Source organism: Stigmatopora nigra, chromosome 12 (assembly GCF_051989575.1).
Source record: "Stigmatopora nigra isolate UIUO_SnigA chromosome 12, RoL_Snig_1.1, whole genome shotgun sequence".
In the NCBI taxonomy this organism is placed as follows: Eukaryota; Metazoa; Chordata; class Actinopteri; order Syngnathiformes; family Syngnathidae; genus Stigmatopora; species Stigmatopora nigra.
This window is the reverse complement of record NC_135519.1, coordinates 2,645,534-2,664,447: the sequence shown is the minus strand read 5'-3', so window position 1 is coordinate 2,664,447 and position 18,914 is coordinate 2,645,534. Positions and strand designations below refer to the sequence as shown.

At 39.8% G+C, this 18,914-nt stretch overlaps 2 protein-coding genes across 3 annotated transcripts in view; one reads left to right on the top strand and one right to left on the bottom strand.

Moving 5' to 3' along the window:
• Nucleotides 1-342: 342 nt before the first annotated feature.
• Nucleotides 343-4,850, bottom strand: mdh1ab (malate dehydrogenase 1Ab, NAD (soluble)). Of its 2 annotated transcripts, none has more exons than XM_077730431.1 (9): nucleotides 4,751-4,850; nucleotides 4,165-4,263; nucleotides 3,765-3,861; nucleotides 2,711-2,886; nucleotides 2,513-2,635; nucleotides 2,257-2,433; nucleotides 1,951-2,064; nucleotides 1,772-1,861; nucleotides 343-857 (listed from the first exon to the last, which is right to left on the bottom strand). In XM_077730431.1, exons 1-9 carry the CDS (start codon nucleotides 4,751-4,753, stop codon nucleotides 735-737), a joined length of 1,002 nt encoding a protein of 333 aa, XP_077586557.1. In that variant the 5' UTR covers nucleotides 4,754-4,850; the 3' UTR covers nucleotides 343-734. The 2 variants fall into 2 exon arrangements, with proteins under 2 accessions (XP_077586557.1, XP_077586556.1); XM_077730430.1 differs by lacking the exon at nucleotides 4,751-4,850 and adding an exon at nucleotides 4,570-4,698.
• The window catches only part of wdpcp (WD repeat containing planar cell polarity effector), a 66,310-nt gene continuing 51,979 nt past the window's right edge, over nucleotides 4,584-18,914 (top strand). The window contains exons 1-2 of the mRNA XM_077730424.1: nucleotides 4,584-4,985; nucleotides 5,198-5,300. The gene's annotated coding sequence lies outside the window, so the exon portion shown is untranslated. The remainder of the gene's footprint in view (nucleotides 4,986-5,197; nucleotides 5,301-18,914) is intronic.

The following is an 18,914-nucleotide window of genomic DNA, read 5'->3' as shown; positions in this document are numbered from 1 at the left end:
ATTAGATTTATTAGTATATAATCTTGTATTTCCATTTCAATGATACTAATCTTCTTGTATTATTTATTATATCAAAGTATCTATTTCATTAGGGTCGTGTCTTCAGAGGCCATTCCAGTACAGTACCTGACTTGGCATGTCAAGTTCGTGCAGAATTTGTCTTTCACGTGCACTGAAGTTAGACAATAAATCATCTTTTGAAAGAGACCACACTTGAAAGACCAGAACCTCATTCATTATCTGAGAATGTGCCCCTGAAGTGAAATTTTGAACATACCTTTTTAAAATTACGTTCACTTGATTAAGTCATAGGAAAATGACAAAAATGAAACAACCCAGACCAACATTGTTCAACAGTTTTATTTTTACAGCATGAATCATTGGATTCAAGTGTTTCTCCACACCAGTAACACTTGGCTGGTGGCAACAAAATAGACGGATCAAAGGCTCGTATAGCCTCGTAATCGGTTATGAGTAAAATGTAAAGTTGTTACAGCAGTTTTAGGGTCAACATGATGCTTGCTCCTCTACAAGGAAAGAATATTAAATTTTGAATGCCCCCCGCCCAAAAAAACAAAACAAAAAAACACGGAAATGTGTATTTGTGACCTACAACAACGACAGCTATGTGCCTTTGTGATTCATTACAGTACTAAAGCCTTTCAGTTTTTCCGAAAATAAACATACAAGATGTTGAAGGGAGTGGCTATTCACAGACGGGCTGCTACAGGTAGTCACTTAGCCAAGAACTCCATTGCAGTGTCCCTCTCCTCTATCAGCTCTGTGGCTGTGGCCTCCATCTTTGCTTTGGAGAAGTCATTGATGGCCAGTCCCTCCACTATTTTCCAGGATTTGTTCTAATGAAGTTAAAATCATATTTATTCACTCATTTTCAACACCTCATTCTTATTCCAATGCTAAACCCTGTCAAGGTCTGACTAGACAAAAGACGGACTACACCCTAAACCGGTCGCCAGTAAGCCATAGCACATACAGACAGATACCCACCCACAATCAAACCACGACAGTGGGAATCGAACCCACACAGCCAACACTGAACCCAGACGAAAGGACCACTGCACCGGGCAGCAGATAGCATATTATTTAATTATTATTAATGTAATCAGTTACTTTTTAATGGTTAATTTTATTTTATATAGTGCTGTCAATACCAGTTAAGAATAAATAATGTTCCCAGTGTAAATGAATTGAACCTAAATTCATTCATTAATTTTCTGAACCACTTTACCCTCACTAGGATCGCGGGGGTCCTATTGAATACTATTAAATTTCAAAACAAGAGAATTAAGATTTACAGAATGATATAACTGGACTGGCTTTCAATTTTTCTTGGTTTCATTTAATTTAGTTTTTAAATCATATATTTAAAAAATGTTAAGATTTTTTTTTTAAAACACGTATTTGGAGTACAAGTATTGTCTTTAATATACCAAAAATATTCACTGGGCTTATAAATGGATAAAGTGTTCAACAATCTGAAATAATTCCTTTATTACTGGTGTAAAATCTGTGAGCTAATTAGGCATGCTTGCCTTGATTTGGGCAGGGAAAGAGTAGATGAATTAAACAAATTGTGATCATTAAATAAATATAATTATAAAAACATTTAAACACCAGGTATTTAAGAGTATAAGTATTGTTTTTAAGATAACGACAATATTCCCTTTTCTTATAAAGGGTTAAAGTCTTTAACTATCTGAAATAATTATTTAATGGTGTAAAAACTGTGTGAGTTAGTAGGCATGCTTACCTTAATTTGGACAGGGAAAGAGTAGATGAGGTCACTCGGTACTTTGTAAGTGTTGCCTGAGGAGTACACACCCATGGAAATGAACTCACCCTGAAGGAAAAAACAAATATTTTAAATACTGCGTGACATCTCTCACATGGGAAAAATCAGTGCAATAATGGTTGCAATAGAACATTCACCTCCGGGGTACCGAACCAGATGTCTCTCATGTGGTCACAGATGGCTTTGGCTGCAGACATGGCGCTGGACAACTTCCTGGCCTTGATGACAGCCGCTCCTCTCTGCTGCACAGTCTGTGGCATTGCAACACAGAGGAGGTTTGGGAAAGGGAATGAATTTTTCCTTGCTCATTTTGTCACAAAAAAATGATATTTTAGATCACTTTAACCAGTAGGCAGATTTTATAAACTTGAAAAGAATTAAACCACATGATTCAGGATTTCAGTCACAGAAAATTGTAAAAGTCGCAACAAGAGTTTGCTCACAGTGATGAAGTCGCCTTTAAGCCAAGCCTCATCTTTGACTGCCTCGTAACAAGCAACTTCGCTGCCTGTCACATTGACCTTGCAGTGGTGTACGTCAGGGTATTGCGTGGATGAATGGTTGCCCCAAATGATCACATTCTTCACATTGGTGGCAGGGACACCGCAGCGCATTGCAACCTATGGGACAGGCATGTGGACCAATAGCCACTTATTAAATATGAACATTTATTGCCATTGACAAAAAGTAGAAACCTACCTGAGAGCGTGCTCTGTTGTGGTCCAGGCGGGTGAGGCACGAGAAGTTCTCTTTGGGGATGGAGGGAGCTGATTTCATTGCAATCAGACAGTTGGTGTTGGCCGGGTTTCCCACCACCAGAACCTGGAAGCATCCCAGTCAATTTCCGCCGTGTCACACTTCCAAAGAACGATATCCTAGCACTCCTGCTGATATTACCTTGACAGTCTTCTTGGCATACTTATCCAAGGCCGTTCCCTGAGTTTGAAAGATGGCCACATTGGCTTTCAGCAAGTCCTTCCTTTCCATACCCTCCCTCCTGGGCATTGATCCTACCAAGATGGCAGCATCCAAGTCCTTGAAGGCCACTTCCACATTGTCAGTGGCCACAATTTCTGAGAAGGCAGAAAAAAATCAGTTTGACTTCAATATTAGAGCACACAATTACAGAAGCATGATCTAACATCAGTGGTTAAACCATTGTACTGCAACCTATCTAAACTACTGTATTTAGTCGAGTATAACATGCACCTGTGTATAACGCACACCTATAATTTGTGCCAAAGAATTGGTATACATTTTTTCCCACTTTTTTTCCAGCTCACATCAAGGATTGACTGGTAACTGACAAATGCTAAACACGTCGTCATGGCAAAATATTTATTCACAACATATGGTATGGAAACCTGGTCAATTGTAAATCCTTAAAGTCTAATTCAGCATCATACTTAAAAATTTTGATTCTTCATTATAAGATTAACCAAACAATTGAGAGTGAGGATAGCGCTCCTCGGCGGACTCAGGTGAGCGTCTGCCTTGCTAACGTTTCTCTGGAGTAACTTTTTTTTTATTTTACCTATAAACTTGCTGAAGGCTATTTGGAGAGGTCTGGGTTTTGTAAAAGATTGTAGATTATATCCCCTGGCCCTGTTAGAACGGGTTCTTGCGCCATCTGGGGACCTAGGCAGGTATTACATCTCCCATATAATGTCTGCGGAGGGGCCTTTTTAACCGGCGGTTGGCAGTATTGCCTATACAATGATCAAAACGTATGTTTATTCAATATTACAGCGATAGGCATATTAAAAGACAAATTTATTATATATGTATAAAAATTAATCAATTAATTAATAGCTGTAATATTTAATAAATATACTTTTTGATCATTGTATAGGCAATACTGCCCATGTGTGTGTGTGTGATAACATTATTTTCCCAGTTGAAATAGGCAGCTATCGCTGTCAGTTGCAACCAACAAGTGTTGAATGGTTACCTTTTAGAAGAGGGAGGGCGCAGTCTTGCAACTCCATGACCACTCCTTCCAGGACGGGCATCATTGGTGAAATGTCGAGGAGGAGCAGCGTGATTGGCTGGCATGGAAAACAGGTAACACATTGAACATGAATAACATCAGGTCCAAACTACTTTGGTCCATCTGGAAACCACTGAGTTAGACCAATTGGACCATGTTATTCAAATGGTTTTGATTGACAGTTTAAAGTAGTGGCACTAGATCTATTTCACCAGCCTCAAGGTCAAACTTCGCCTGAGCAAGCTGATTAATTTAGCTTTTCAAAAGGCACCCACATGGCCATTTTCTGACAGGTGTGTTCATCTCAGGACACCGCCTAAAAGGATAAAGGGCTTATGCGTGAGAAAACAGACTCCTTTACCTGATCTTTGCCAAAGACATCTCCTTTAGCAATGCTGAACAAGAGTGAGTAGGCAATCTGCCCTGCAGCTCCAGTCACCAGAACTCTAATTGGCTCAGACTGTAAAGGGGGAACACGGCAGAGAACAGAGGAGTTAGTACAATTAGCATTGATTTCACATACAAGGGTAGACAGGTCGGGCAGGTAGGCAGGCAGGCAGACAGCCAGGTACGAGATGGTACATTCGAACTGGTTGACATTCTCGTCTAAGTATACAGGATTAATTTAAATCAGGTTACGTAAAATACAGACGGGGGGAGCTTTCGCGTGCATATGTTTGGCCAAAGGGAACGCCAATTTAACCGCAACAATTTACATTAAATTTGCAAGTTATAGTTTGATACCAACTTTCTGTCAGGACATAACTTGTAATATGGCCGCCGCCGTTGCCCGATTAGTGTTACATAAGGAAAGTAATTCGAGTTTCATTTTGAAAATTAATCTTTTTGAAAATAGGAATCGAATCACAAAAGGGAAAAATGCACTCTAATTCGTTTTGAGGAGAATAAGAAAAAGCTAGTGTATTAAAAGCATGTGAAATACTCACCATGTTCTCGGTTGCTGTTAAGCAAGTGCCAACTTGAGCTCAGTAAGTCGCAAGAAAGCCGCGTGACATCGCGAGAGTTGGAGTTACGTGTCCTGGAGCAAAGTGGGAAGTGTAGTTTTATAGTCCCGCTAGCAAGCACAAGTTGTTTGCTTCGTGAGAATGATCTTACGTAAATAATTTAAAAAGGCAATTTACGCTACGCCATACAGCTCTTGAAGTTCCCCAGTTTCACTTTGTAAGTATTGCCGCCAAAGCGACGATTACTGTTTTTTCTGTAAAATAAAAGACGAGCTGGTCAACACGCCTTGTTGCCTAGCGACGCCAATGGAGCGACCACACTTAGCATTTAGCAGCATGTGCGCTAATCCATAGTAACCAGCGATGTCTGTCCTGTTTTAAATAGCTAAATCGGAACACTGCAATATGTTCACGTGGTTTAAATTACAGGTTTACGAAGGATGTTTGACGCCGACGACATTGAAATTGAACAATGAAACAAGTCGGACCGTGATTGATTTGAGGCACTGAGGAATGATGATACTTCTTTACTGTGAGTTGATTTGAAATTCTAACTGGGTACCACTTTCTGAGTGCAAAGTTTTTTATTTCCTCTGTGTTATTTTTTTAGTCACACATAAATAGAGAAAATGAATGGTTACCGGGTCGGTCTCACAGTTCTGGAGTCCTGGGTTCACATCCAAGACTGTGTGGAGTTTGCATGTTCTCCCTGGTCCTGTGTGGGTCTTCTCCAGGTACTCTGGTTTCTACGTACTCCCCCCAAGCATATAAAACCCCCTCAGAGCTGGGATAGTTTCCAGCACCCCGAAACTACCCTAAAATGAGGATGCTTTATAGCAAAAAAAGTCTTTATCAAACTTTTCTCACAAATATTGAATATACTGTTAACCTCTATTTTTAATTGGGAATGCATATATTTCAAACCCATGCAACATGTGTTGATACCATAACAGAAAAATGGTAATTTCTCATAAATGTCTCATGTCTTTTCTGAACCCCCTTTATCATCACTAAAGTTCCAGGGGGTGCTGGAGCCTATCCCAGCTGACTTTGGACCAGAGGCGGGGGACAACACCCTGAACTGGTGGCCAGCCAATCGCAGGGCACAAGGAAACAGACAACCATCCACGTTCACACTCATACCTCGGGGCAATTTAGAGTGTCCAATCAGCCTACCATTCATGTCTTTGGAACGCGGGCGAAAACCCACATTCCGGTGGACCGACCTGGATTTGAACCCAAGTCTCTCGACATGCTAACCACTCATCCACCGGGCTGCCCTCTCATAAATGTCACCTTTTAAAATGATCGTTTCATTTTGTAAAATAATGAGATTATGATTTAATTTAGTTTTGTCTCCAAAATAGAAATATTAACATGGATTCATTTGGTGTTCCATTTCCACACTGGTGCGGTGCTCCTCTTCATTGTGAAAATAATCAGCAAGCTGTCTTCTTTGTCTTGTGTAGCCAATCAGAAGTGACACAGTGAAAAGTTTAACCAAGGGTTCTGGAACATCACTCGCTTGACTTCCCTCATTCCACTTCCTCCCTCTTTGCCCCCTCTGTCCGTTCACCTGCCTCCTTCTCTCCCCTTTCTTCTGTTTATCGCCTATCCTATTCTGCTTCTCCACTTGGTCCTAAACGGCTCACCTGAGCGACACCTCCGTCATGACGAAAGCTGTGGAATAGATACTGCTTAACTGGGAGGACACCGAACATCACCTTTTTATCTGCTCCGGTAGACTATGGTCTTGCAGTATTCCGGCTGATATGAGCAGATTGCAGTTGCCACTTTCTTGTAACATAGTGTGTCTTGGTATTACTGTCATGTACCTGTCTAAAATGAATGACTTATGTGCACTGTCGCACAGTTGCTCTAGTGTTAAAATTGGCCTGACATTCCCACGGTATGTCCCACTAGGTGTCAGTGCAGGACCACAATGAACTTCTAGTAATAGAAGATCTGCTGTTGTTGATGGGTAATTAAGCTTTAAAGGCCTGTAAGACAGCCGGACTTTTTATGTTGGTGTTAATGGGAATTAAAGTAAGTAATTCTAAAAGATTTGTTGCCATTTTTAATACAGTTAAGTTGAATTGGGTTGTATTTTTAATGCTGCTTCCACTTCTATCTGTTTTAAAGAAGCCTTGTAATTGGTGGACTGAGGAAACATGTCCTAAAGCGGCTGCCACTGTAGTGACCTTTGCTAGTGATATTAGGTTTTCATTGCTATTTTTTATATTCGTCTAAATTTCACAAAAACAAGATTTTGTACAAATACTCTTTATGAAATGGTGAGGAGTGGACCAAGAGAGATATGGGGCAGGTTTGGTTTTAAAATGTCCTTTTAACTGTCTTTAAGTAAAGTAGACATGTTGGAAATTTGGCATATGACAAAATACTATCGTTACCAAACCCCCCAAAGTTGAATAATCAAATATTACTGCACTTTCCATGCTGTACCTAGAGCACCAGTCGGCAATTACATTGAGAGCTATAGGTTTGGGCCAAATTATAATAGGAAATTACAACTTAGCTGTTAAGTCTTATTTTACAATTGTTTAAGGTGGACCCATGTTGATAACTATACTGACTGTTGTCTTACACCCATTGCCCACCCCCAAAGGACAAAAAAAATCCAGAAAATTCTCCTTTTTTCTGAACCGTTTTATCCTCATTAGGGTCGCCGGTGTAGCTGGAGCCTATCCCAGCTAACTCCGGGCCAGAGGCACGGGACACCCTGAATCGGTGGCTTGCCGATTGCAGGGCACAAGAAGGTCAACGGACAACCATTCGTGCTCAAACCCATTACTAGGGGCAATTTAGAGTGTCCAATCAGCCTACCATGCATGCTTTTGGAATGTGGGAGGAAACCGGAGTACCCAAAAGAAACCCACGCAGGCCCAGGGAGAACATGCACACTCCACACAGGTGGACGCGACCTGGATTTGAACCCAGAACCCCAGAGCAGAGAAAAAAAAAGTAAAATGGATGATTTTTATATATTTTTTTTTTTACCAATAAAGTCATCTAATTTGTTGTCGGTCTTTGAGAAGGTTCAAGTTGGTCTTACTATATATTTGGGTGAAACCAGAGCACTTTTGCTAAGGATTGTATGTTCTGTTTATATTTTTGAAGGAAAAGTGCATCCACGTCAATGATTGTAGAGAACACAGGCCTTTGCGAACACGACAAGTAACCTCTTGGCACTGATGCAGAACTATTCAATTAAATCTAATACAAATACGCACACATTTTAGCATGCTGGAGCTGTGTTTCATCTTCCGAGTGAGCCTCGACCACACTCCCTCTCTCTTGCTGTCTGTCTCCCAGCGGCGTTTGCATAACCAAATGGTCCGTGAAATGGCTTTTGATGGAATCAAACTCCATATTAAGACAAATGCATATTTCATAGCCGCCGATGGACTGATTGACAGAGTACCATCTTCATTTCTTCTCCGAGAAGATGCTATCAGGATATTAGGGAAGCTCTGCTTATTTTGGATATGCCAACTTGTAATTTTAGACCTCACAGGCTCTTGATAATTATTTTTTAGGAGCTTTCACCGTTTTCGTGGCCAATAAGGGACACCAAATTGCCACATGCTGTTGTATCCAACAACTACTATTTGTCCAACTAGTTAGTATGCCTTAAGTTCGATATAAAACAATTCTCAGTAATGCTCAATCATATCTTTGTCACTTTTCTCACTGCTGACAACAGCAGTACATTCCTTTAGAATACTTGCTGAAGGCTGTGTGGCTCAGCTACATATAGTTTTTTTTTTTTTTTAAATCTAAATTAAAATGATGTTGTTTTGCTGTACCAACACCAAGACCAGACCTTTCATTAACCCCGGAGCACAAATCTATCCAACTGGACCGCCGATGGCAACTCTGGCGAAAGCTGGCTGTCACACCCCTCTGCACAGCCATAATGTTGGGTTGAAGAGGTGGTGGGTGTATGGGGGCCACGCCACAGACAACACTGTGGGATCCGTTCGCCTGCAGGTTAGCAGCAACACTGCCTGTCCCGTATGTCTGCCTCCCCAGAAAGGAAAGAATGTTTTCCCCCACAACACAACTCCGTGCGGGGATTAAGGCCCGTTCCGGGCAGTCCGAGGTCGCGCAGCAGATGTTAGCTAGGATAGCCGCTTGTTGCCGTGACAACAGTAAGGCTGTTTGGGATGTTGAGCCGCCTATATGACCTTAATTTTAGGGGGTGGGGGGTACTAGTGCCAGTTAGCATTGAAACTTATGGCATTAGGTGGACAAAACTACACGTTTCTACATGTATAAATTAAAAGGATTGGCAAGTCGTGTGGCCAGAAAATTAATAAACTTGAAATTTGAACCAAATTAAACTACTTGGTGAAAAATGATAACTGCTTCCACTCTTATGGGAAATCATTAGGCAAGATTTTTAACTATAAGGCTGTCTTTTCATTCGATTTTTTTAATTGAAGGACTTCATTGTCCTTAAAATAATTCTGCTCCAGTTCTTCTGTTATTGTGTTAACAACATTTCTCAAAATCCAACAAATTTGTGGCCATGGGAATGCACGTGAACATCCAAAATATAGCAGTTTTTAAATTCTGATTCCCCCCTCAATTTTTTTGCAGATATCAATATGATTCAATACCAATCACATGAGAATGTTAAGTGAAATGCATAAATACTGTTACATATTTCATTTTTATTTTGGTTAAAAAAATAACCATTCATAACAACATTTCTTTGCTATAACCAGATTATTAAAATACTTCAAATAATAAATATATGAATCCCAAATAGTGCAAAAATCAAAAGCTATATTACAACTCAATTATACAATTTATTTTAATTAAGGAAAAAAAGCAAACACTAAATTATGTTGGGTGACTCCAATCTAAATGAATCATATTTTTGTATTAAAGTGAGCACTGGTTGTATCTAATCTAGAAAGGCTATGTTTACAAATATTGCACAAAGCTTTTTTTTGTTTTTTTTACTCAAAGGGATGTACACAATAGACATATTTTTTTTGCTGAAAACACCCCTGAATAAATACTGGATAAGATCCGATTTTTGTAACCAAATACGATACTGTCTAATACTCCAAATAGCCGTACTGGGCACTTATACTGATACCGAGTATTGGATTGAGGCGGCACTAATGATATTGTCCGTTCTTAGTTTATATTCGGTTAGGGAAGTGAAATACAAGTAAAATCAGATCCGGGACTAGCCCACATTTGATGGCCTTGGTTTGTCATTTGAGCTTTGCATGGTCACTTAAAAACTCAATCCCAATACATTTGGGGTCGTATATATCTTCACGTGGTTCCTGATAATTGATCCAGCTCAAACTGTAAAATTATGTCATAAAGCAACCAAACAAGAAAAACTTGAAAAAACATACAGGTTGAAAAAGAGCTGATTCGGTAGCAATTGTTTGTCAGCTTTGTGAATCTGCACCCGCACAATTGAGCGAAACAAAATATCACCGCTCAAAACTTGAGACTAATGATGATTGACATAATCTTTGTGATGTACTGTACGCTCCGTCCTTACACGAAAGCAACAAAAGCCCAGATGCTGTAAAATGAGCAGGGACTTGAATAGGTCAGGAAAGCGGCAATCATTTCTTATTCCCGCGTGCTTCTTTTTTCCAACTCCCTACGTTTTACTTTAACCATTGCCCTGTTAACAGTGTCTGGCATTGCTAAGGATTAATAGTGAAAATGCGAAAAGTGAACCTATGCACTCTTTTAAAAGGGCTTAACTGCAGGCCAAGCGTGTTTAACACGGGGGCCCGGCAGCAACAGCCCCTCTGTTGCTCCCAGCTGTCAGCTCCAATGGAAAGAGGCTACCACTACTGACAAGACATGACTTGACCCACGAGTAGTAATAGTAATAGTTGTTCTGGTTTTATGCCGAATATAACTCCAAAATTCACTCTTGTGTGGGTTTAAGTTCTTCACTTGAGTGGAGATGAATAAGTCAATGTCAAGGTTGTGTTTTTATTTGTCTGTTACTCAGCAGTTACTTCTCGGATCATTCAGGAAATCAAGAGTTATTTTAATATTAGTTGCCACTTAGGGCTCTAAACGTCCAATCTATTTGAACTAGGAAGGCTGGGCATTGAATAATTATAATGACAATCAAAATTCATCGATGACAGAAATCATAATATTTAGCTCACCCTTTTAAAAAAATTTGTAATAGAGGGGGTGGAGGGTGAGTACATTTAAACCCCCCTCCCGTCTAATACAAAACTAAAACTAAAAAGACTATATTTCCTATTATGAAGCTCAAAAATTAAGATTTAGTCACTTTTTAGGTCAACAATGACTCTGAACTGACTAAATTTGCACTGGAAAGACAAACAATGATCATTAATTTCTAGTTGAAATGTATTGGTTGTCTATTGCTGTCAATGGCAGTTAATTACTTTTAATATGATAGATCAAAGTTAGCAAGTAGTCACGATACTGGAAAAAAATGTTTATTTACTTGTACGTAGCCTGGCCCGGCGGCTTGAATGGTTAGCACGTCGGCCTCACAGATTTGAGGTCCTGGGGTCTAATCCAGGTCAGTCCACCTGTGTGGGGTCTGCATTTTCTACCCAGGCCTGCGTGGGTTTCTTCCGGTCTCCTCCCACATTCCAAAGACATGCATAGTAGGATGGTTGGACTCTCTAAATTGCTCCTAGATATGAGTGTCAGCATGAATGGATGTCCATCTCCTTGTGCCATGCAATTGGCTGGCCATCGGTTCAGGGTGTCCCCTGCTTCTGACCCGAAGTCAGGTGGACTGACCTGGATTAGAACCCAGGACCCCAGTGGTTGAGAAAATGAATGAATGAATTCACTTGTACGTAGAAGCATACCTCTATCGAGTTTTTTTTTTTTTTTTTGTGATAACGACACCGGATCCATCTCAGAGGTCGTGGAGCGTTTATGCTCTGATCGCCATTGACTCGTGACTTGCCACCGTGTCAACCTGTCACAGGTGGAGCGAGACAAACGACAGCGGCTGCCTGCTGAGGTGTGTCCGAGATGTCATGGCCTCGTCTTGGAGGTGACAGACAACCCGTGTGTGAGTATGTGACGGGCGAATGAGGCTGCTAAGAAGTATAGGGGACGTTCGGTTTGACCTTTCCTTTCTGTCGAGGTCTGCGGCCTCTATGTGAATCTGACAGCAACTTTAAAGGATCTCGACGTCAACAGTCTTTGACAGCTGTTTGTTGAAAGTTGACCACATGGGCGGTGGTCCGCTCGAGATTGTCTGTGTACTCCAAACGTTTCAGTTGAACAATTATGTCAATAGCGATGCCAATAACAATTAGTAGAGCTGTAACGACTTATCATTCTGGTTCTATTGATAGAAACAAGAAACACTGATTAATATTGTTATCGTGTAGAAATGCAGGTTTACTTAAAACAATATTTTCTATTGTCATTTCTGAATTTTTGACGCAATGATTTTTTTTAAAAGTCATCAACTTGGTGGTTTTTGATGATTGGAATTATCTATACATCGCTGGTATCAAACTAACTCTATTGCAGTAAGGTGTTGCTTTCTTTAGAAGTTAATTCACTGGCTAAACTGTCTGTCTGTATTGGTTTGGAAGGAAATCCAGGATGCTCCTAGCCTTTTGTGGAATTAGTTTGATACCCCTCGTTTACATGCTCAAGAAACAGGGTTATAAATAGGGCTGTCAACTCCCTAGGAAAAAAAGGGACACCTCATTGGTAGAAACCAATAACCATCACCCATTAGTTCTTATTCTCATTCAGTCATCTTCTATATTGCTTATTCTAACGAGGGTCAGGGGGTGCTGGAGCTTATTCCAGTTAACTCAGGGCAATAGGCGGGGTATACGTTGAATTGGTTGCCCGCCAATAGCAAGGCGCCCTTATTGATTGACCACCATTCACACTCATGATCCAATTTAGAGCATTTAATCAATTTAACATGCGTGCTTTTTGGGATGTAGGAGGAAGACAGAATACGCGGAGAAAACCGATGCAGACACAGGGAGAATACAGTTGTTTCCAACCCGCCTGGAAATAGTTGCTGAACAGAACACGGCTGCTAATTATAAAACAAGTAACAGGATGATAATGTTGATGATGATGATGTTGTCGAATTGAAATCTGTCTCGTGTTTGTCTGACTACTATTTTATTTGTATTTTTTAACTAAATATTATTTTTTTATTTTGCTGAAATGCAGTAACATTCTTGAGTCCTGGGTATTATTTATTTTGTTGTGTCTTTGCAATAATACAAGGCGTGTGTGGGCTAGCGGACTAGTTGGCCTCTTGAAGGAAACAAAAAATATGATAAGTGTGACACCACTCTTATAGACTAATGTAAAAATCTGACTTTTGCAATCAAAGAAAATATTTTAGTTTTTCATTTCATAGGCTCCATGTTTACCTAATAGAGAAAAAACATTCTTTTGACCTTGAAAAAACAGTCCAAATGTCAGCTCAGACTCCAATAGGTTGTTTCTTCAGAAATGCAAGGCTTTGGTTGAGCTTACATTCTAGTCAAAAGTTTGGTTTGACATACACCCACACCTTTGCATTTCATGACTAACGAGACCCTAAAATACTTGACATAACCGAGTTTCATAAAATAATTGGGAATTTGCATTAAATTCTATAATCAAAGCTCAAATAAAAACTTTTGTCATGTAATCATGACTTGAAGAAGATCTGGTTTGTTGTCCAGGACTGGATGGTAAATTTTGAACGTGACTTCACGTATATGATCAACGTCACAAGTGGCGTTTGCGGTCAAAAGGTGAGGGGCAAACCACAGGGCAGCGAGCGGCTTTAGGAACAGAAAATCCAGCGGCCTAAACAAAACCTCAGCATGTCAGCGTGACACGCGTCACCTCGGCGGCGACAGGGGAGCGGCACCGCCGAGGCTCGTCGTGGCCCAGAATCTCTTTGAAGCAGGCCGGTCCGCCAATTGTGCAGCTGCTGTGGAAGTATTGCCTTTCGTGCCCTTGGGCGTCGCCGCAGGGGGAGATATGCCAAGCTTTTAGCGAAAAGCTTGCCAGGATTAGGCCTATTAGGAGAACAGGAGGGAGTGACAAGCGTTACTGCCCCAACGTGCGGATGTTTAAAATGATTTGGATTGTTCAAAACATGTTGAAGCCATAATCAGACTGGATGTCTTCCTCGCTTTGACTTCCTCCCCATCATTTTTTTTTCTTTTCCGCATTCTCTTTCTCTGTGATTACCGAGGCTGTTTGCCTTTCTGCTTCAGGCGTTGGGTAAATACCTCTGCTGGAGTGAGTTTCCCTTTTTTCCCACCTTCTTCCCTCCATTAGCTTCTCTAATGACGTTTACACTTGTGCTTAAAAAAGCCACACTCATCTCCACAGCCTCCCCCTCCCAAGTTGCCCAATTTTCTATGGTCACTTGGGCCGCAAGATCATGTTTAAAGGTGTCTGGGATTTGCACTCAAGGTTCTCCTTTTAGACAACTTTGTCTAATTTATGAGATAATCCTTTATTCGTGGAGAAATGTACACAATACAGGAGGAAGGATCACAGAAATTGTTAATAGTGTGGATTTAAGAAGTCAATTTTGTCTTAACTGGGAAGGCTGAAGCCATTTTAAATGGGAGGGGCTTGCAGCGCAATAATACAGCCTAGGCAAGGCTATAATAAAAATAATATTAATGTATATTGAGTTTGTTATGGTATTTTAAGACATAACTTCCACTAATTGGTGGGGAAAGAATTATATTTATTTACATATGTGTATATTGATATACATATGCAGGTATACTGAATATAGTATATAATTTGTATGTATGTATATATATATATATATATATATATATATATATATATATATATATATATATATATATATATATATATATATATATATATATATATATATATATATATATATATATATATATATATATATATATATATATATAATATATATATATATATATATATATATATATATATATATATATATATATATATATATATATATATATATATATATATATATATATATATATATATATATATATATATATATTCATATACATATGCAGGTATACCAAATATAGTATATTATAGTATATATGTAGTACTTCTACTGACTCTACTTATGAAATATTCAGGTTATCAAAGGTGTCAATGAGAACATTTTGTTCTAAGATTACATAGTTAAGTAGGTGGGGAAAGAATTATATTTATTTACATATGTGTATATTGATATACATATGCAGGTATACTGAATATAGTATATAATATGTATGTATGTATGTATGTATATATATATATATATATATATATATATATATATATATATATATATATATATATATATATATATATATATATATATATATATATATATATATATATATATATATATTCATATACATATGCAGGTATACCAAATATAGTATATTATAGTATATATGTAGTACTTCTACTGACTCTACTTATGAAATATTCAGGTTATCAAAGGTGTCAATGAGAACATTTTGTTCTAAGATTACATAGTTAAGTTACAAAATGCCCAAAAAGCTAAGTGCTATTTGCGGGTCCAAAGTCACAAGGGGTTTCCGCTTATGGGCCTTAGGTGTTGGACACTCAGGGCTCTGATTGAGTGTTGTTTTGCACATGCAAGTGTTAAGTCAGAGCTAGAAGACTCTCAAATTTCACTACTATTAGGCTGGACGTCTATGCGGCTGGCGGCTGATTGGACACTCGAAATTACCCGTAGGTATGGGTGCAAGTGTGCATGGTTGTCTGTATCCTTGTGCCCTGCGATCGGCTGGCGACCGATTCAGGGTGTCTCCCGCCTCTGGCCCGGTGTCTTCTGGGACAGGCTGCTGCACCCCCCGCGGCCCTAATGAGAATGAAGTGGTTAAAAAAATGCGTTTTTGTACCGAAAATTAACCAAACCGAAATTGCATCTAGTTTTCTATTACACACCTAGTATGGGAATGACATTGAAGATTTGCCCATTCCTATCATTTTGCAACTTTCTGGTCTAATTAACAAAGCAATTTGGCTCACTGCTAAGGGCAAAAACTGTTTTGTCATGTGAACTCCTTACCCCTGCATGGCCCTTGAACCTGGAATGTGACTTCCAATGACTGACTGCTTTCTATGGTTGTCTCACATCCACACTTACCATTTACCTGGTGGCCACGCCAGAATGGCTTACCCCTTTGGCTGAGTGACATCTTGTAAAACACAAACAAATGCAGAATGACTGTACACGTCACCTCTCCTGAGCACTATTACCTTCCCCTCATTTTGTTCTACCTGCCCATCACTTCTATTCAAAATGTGCTCCCGCGAGACGCAATGGCTGTGAGCCCACGGCCTGGCGCCGCTTTGGTCTTCCTCTTGTAAAAAAAAGATACTCCATAGCATAGAATGTAAGCATATACCCCACTGTCGGTGCTCATACGTAGCAGGTTTTTTGTTGCCTCAGGTATTCGGCAAACAACTAAAGTGAGAGCAGGAGCACTGTGAACCAAATAGAACTTGACTGGAACTTTGTTGTCACATTCACTACCCTGACAGGGTTATGTATTCATTACAGCCAGTGGGTTTTCAAACCGTCCAGCCGGGCTACTGCTAAAGCTTGACAGATAAGACAACCAAGAAGGGACGCCCAATCCTCTGTTATTCTGCCCCACGCAGACAAAATAATTATTGAAACTTATTTTTCCAGATTAATTATAGTGAATGTGTAAATTCGGGCAGAGCAGACAGACACTGTTATAATACGAAGTGCCTTCTCACCATTAGTGTCTCACCTCCCAATGACATCAGCTCTTCGTGGTAATACGCGATGATCAGGCATGCTCTGGTCCTCTAGTGTGACAACTTGTTCGTTCCAAGACACGCTGTGACATCTTAACACAATAAGTATCTATTCTGACACTGCGTTCATCAGGAATAACCAAAACTTATGAAGTCCCAGGTTGGCATAATTGTACTTGACACAATGTTTTTATTTATGTTTTGTATTGATTTAAGATTCAATATTCATTCATTGACTTGTTGCACCGCTTATTATCACAAGGGTTTCGGGGGGTGCTGTAGCCTATCCCAGCCAGCTGTGGGCAGTAGGCAGGGGACACACCCTGAATTGGTGGCCAGACAATCTGAGGGCACAGGGGAAGGACAACCAATCACACTCACACTTACAGCTTGTGAAAAATTAGTGTGCAATCAGCCTACAATGCATGTTTTTGGGATGTGGGAGAAATCCCTCACAAGACCAGGGAGAACATCCAAAACTCCACACAGGAAGGTCTAAACGTGTAATTGAGCCATCGACCTCAGCACTGAAAGGCCAACATGCTAACCATTCATCTACCAGGACTCAAGGTTCAAAATTTCAAGTATCTATAAATAGTAATTTACTAAGTAAATACTTTTTAGTTTTATTTCGAAGGTTGATTTGAAGCAAGTAACTTGAGACTGAGATTGTCCATAAGAGTGCAAGTGACTTGGCAAGTCTCATTTTATGGCATAAAAGTCTTTTTGGATACACAAGAAAGAGAATACCTGAGACAAAGGATTCCTAAGATGTCATACCAAACCTTCCACTTATTCCACTTGTGCTGCTCCACATACTATATAGAAGCCAAAGTGCAGACCCTGAGGTAATCATTAAATCACCTTTGCAAATTATTCATTCCACAAAAACCCATTTCACTTATCTCGAACATCTCTTGTCTTAATTTCCTCCGCTTAAATGCCAGATAACCTTTTGCCATTGTCTTTTTTTCACTATAAGAAAATCTTTGCTGCAGTTCAGCATGTCTGCAACCTGTTTCCCCACCATCCTGACCTGAAATATGTTCAATCATAAAGACTTTATGATAATGTCCTTAAGTCAAATAAAGTTGCTTGTAATTAACCCTGCTAGATCCCAAATATTTGCTGTGACTTCAGTCATATGCTTTGATGAACATTCAAACTCATGTGACCACCCAGATGGGGATGTCAATACAAGGCACAAAGAAGACGCAGACTTTCTTTGAAAGTGGAGTCATGTGCCCCCCACTCCACTCTTCAACCAAGCTACCTCTCCTTTGATGTTTAAGCAGCTTCTTGACAAAAACAGTATATATACACACACTCCCTCTGCATACTCCCTGCACACCACCCAGGGCCCTCCCTACAGCCGTTGTGGGGGATGGACAGGTAGACCTTAGTAACTCTCCTCAGAATCTGGATGGCAGCATTCCAGGTTTTGTGTGGGGATGTGTGTGTGTGTGTGTGTGTGTGTGTGTGTGTGTGTGTGTGTGTGTGTGTGTGTGTGTGTGTGGACGGGGGTTGTCTGAGGGGTGCGTACATATTAATGCACATTGTCATATTGTTCTATTGTTGAGCTATATTTTTGGTTAAAGGCAACGGTATCTGCCATAAAATCTCCCGGGGTTGGCATTTTTGAAAAAAATCCACCCTCAGTGAGGCTCCCGGCCGACTAGTCCACTCCCTGCCATTTACTTGATTGACAGTCACTCCCGTCCATGTCTCCCGCAATTTTTCTGACTGGCAAACATAAGACAGGGAAGTGTCTTCCGCTTGTTTCAGTGTGAATTTTGACATTTTCATGAACAATTTTGATTTGGAGAATTAATATAAAAAGCTGCCAATGGCAAAGCCACGAACCCTAGGATGGATAACATTACTACTTCTAAAATTACCATTACCAAATGCACACAAAGCTCTGCTAACCAAAGGGAAATTTGCCTCAGATAAACTGATATATCCAATTTACTTACGCCATAGGCACAGCGCTTCACATTCCGCCATCCGAGGCTTGTTTATCTTTTCAAAAGCTTTTGTAAAGTTTATGACAGTTGGTGGTCGGACAACGCTTACAGTAATGACAGAAATATGAAATTATATAAGAACTTATAAAACTATACCAACTATGTCTGAACTATGTATGCAAATCTATCAATGTATGTAAAAAAATAAATTATATGTCATTTGAGTTAAATCCTAATGGGAAAAAAAACTCACCTGTCTGACATTAGGTTCTTTAAAAATGACCAAACGGCCCACATCGCCGTACCATTTCAGCTGTAGCAATTCCATGGCTCCTTGTGTTATCTCTATATTTTTATTGGGACTT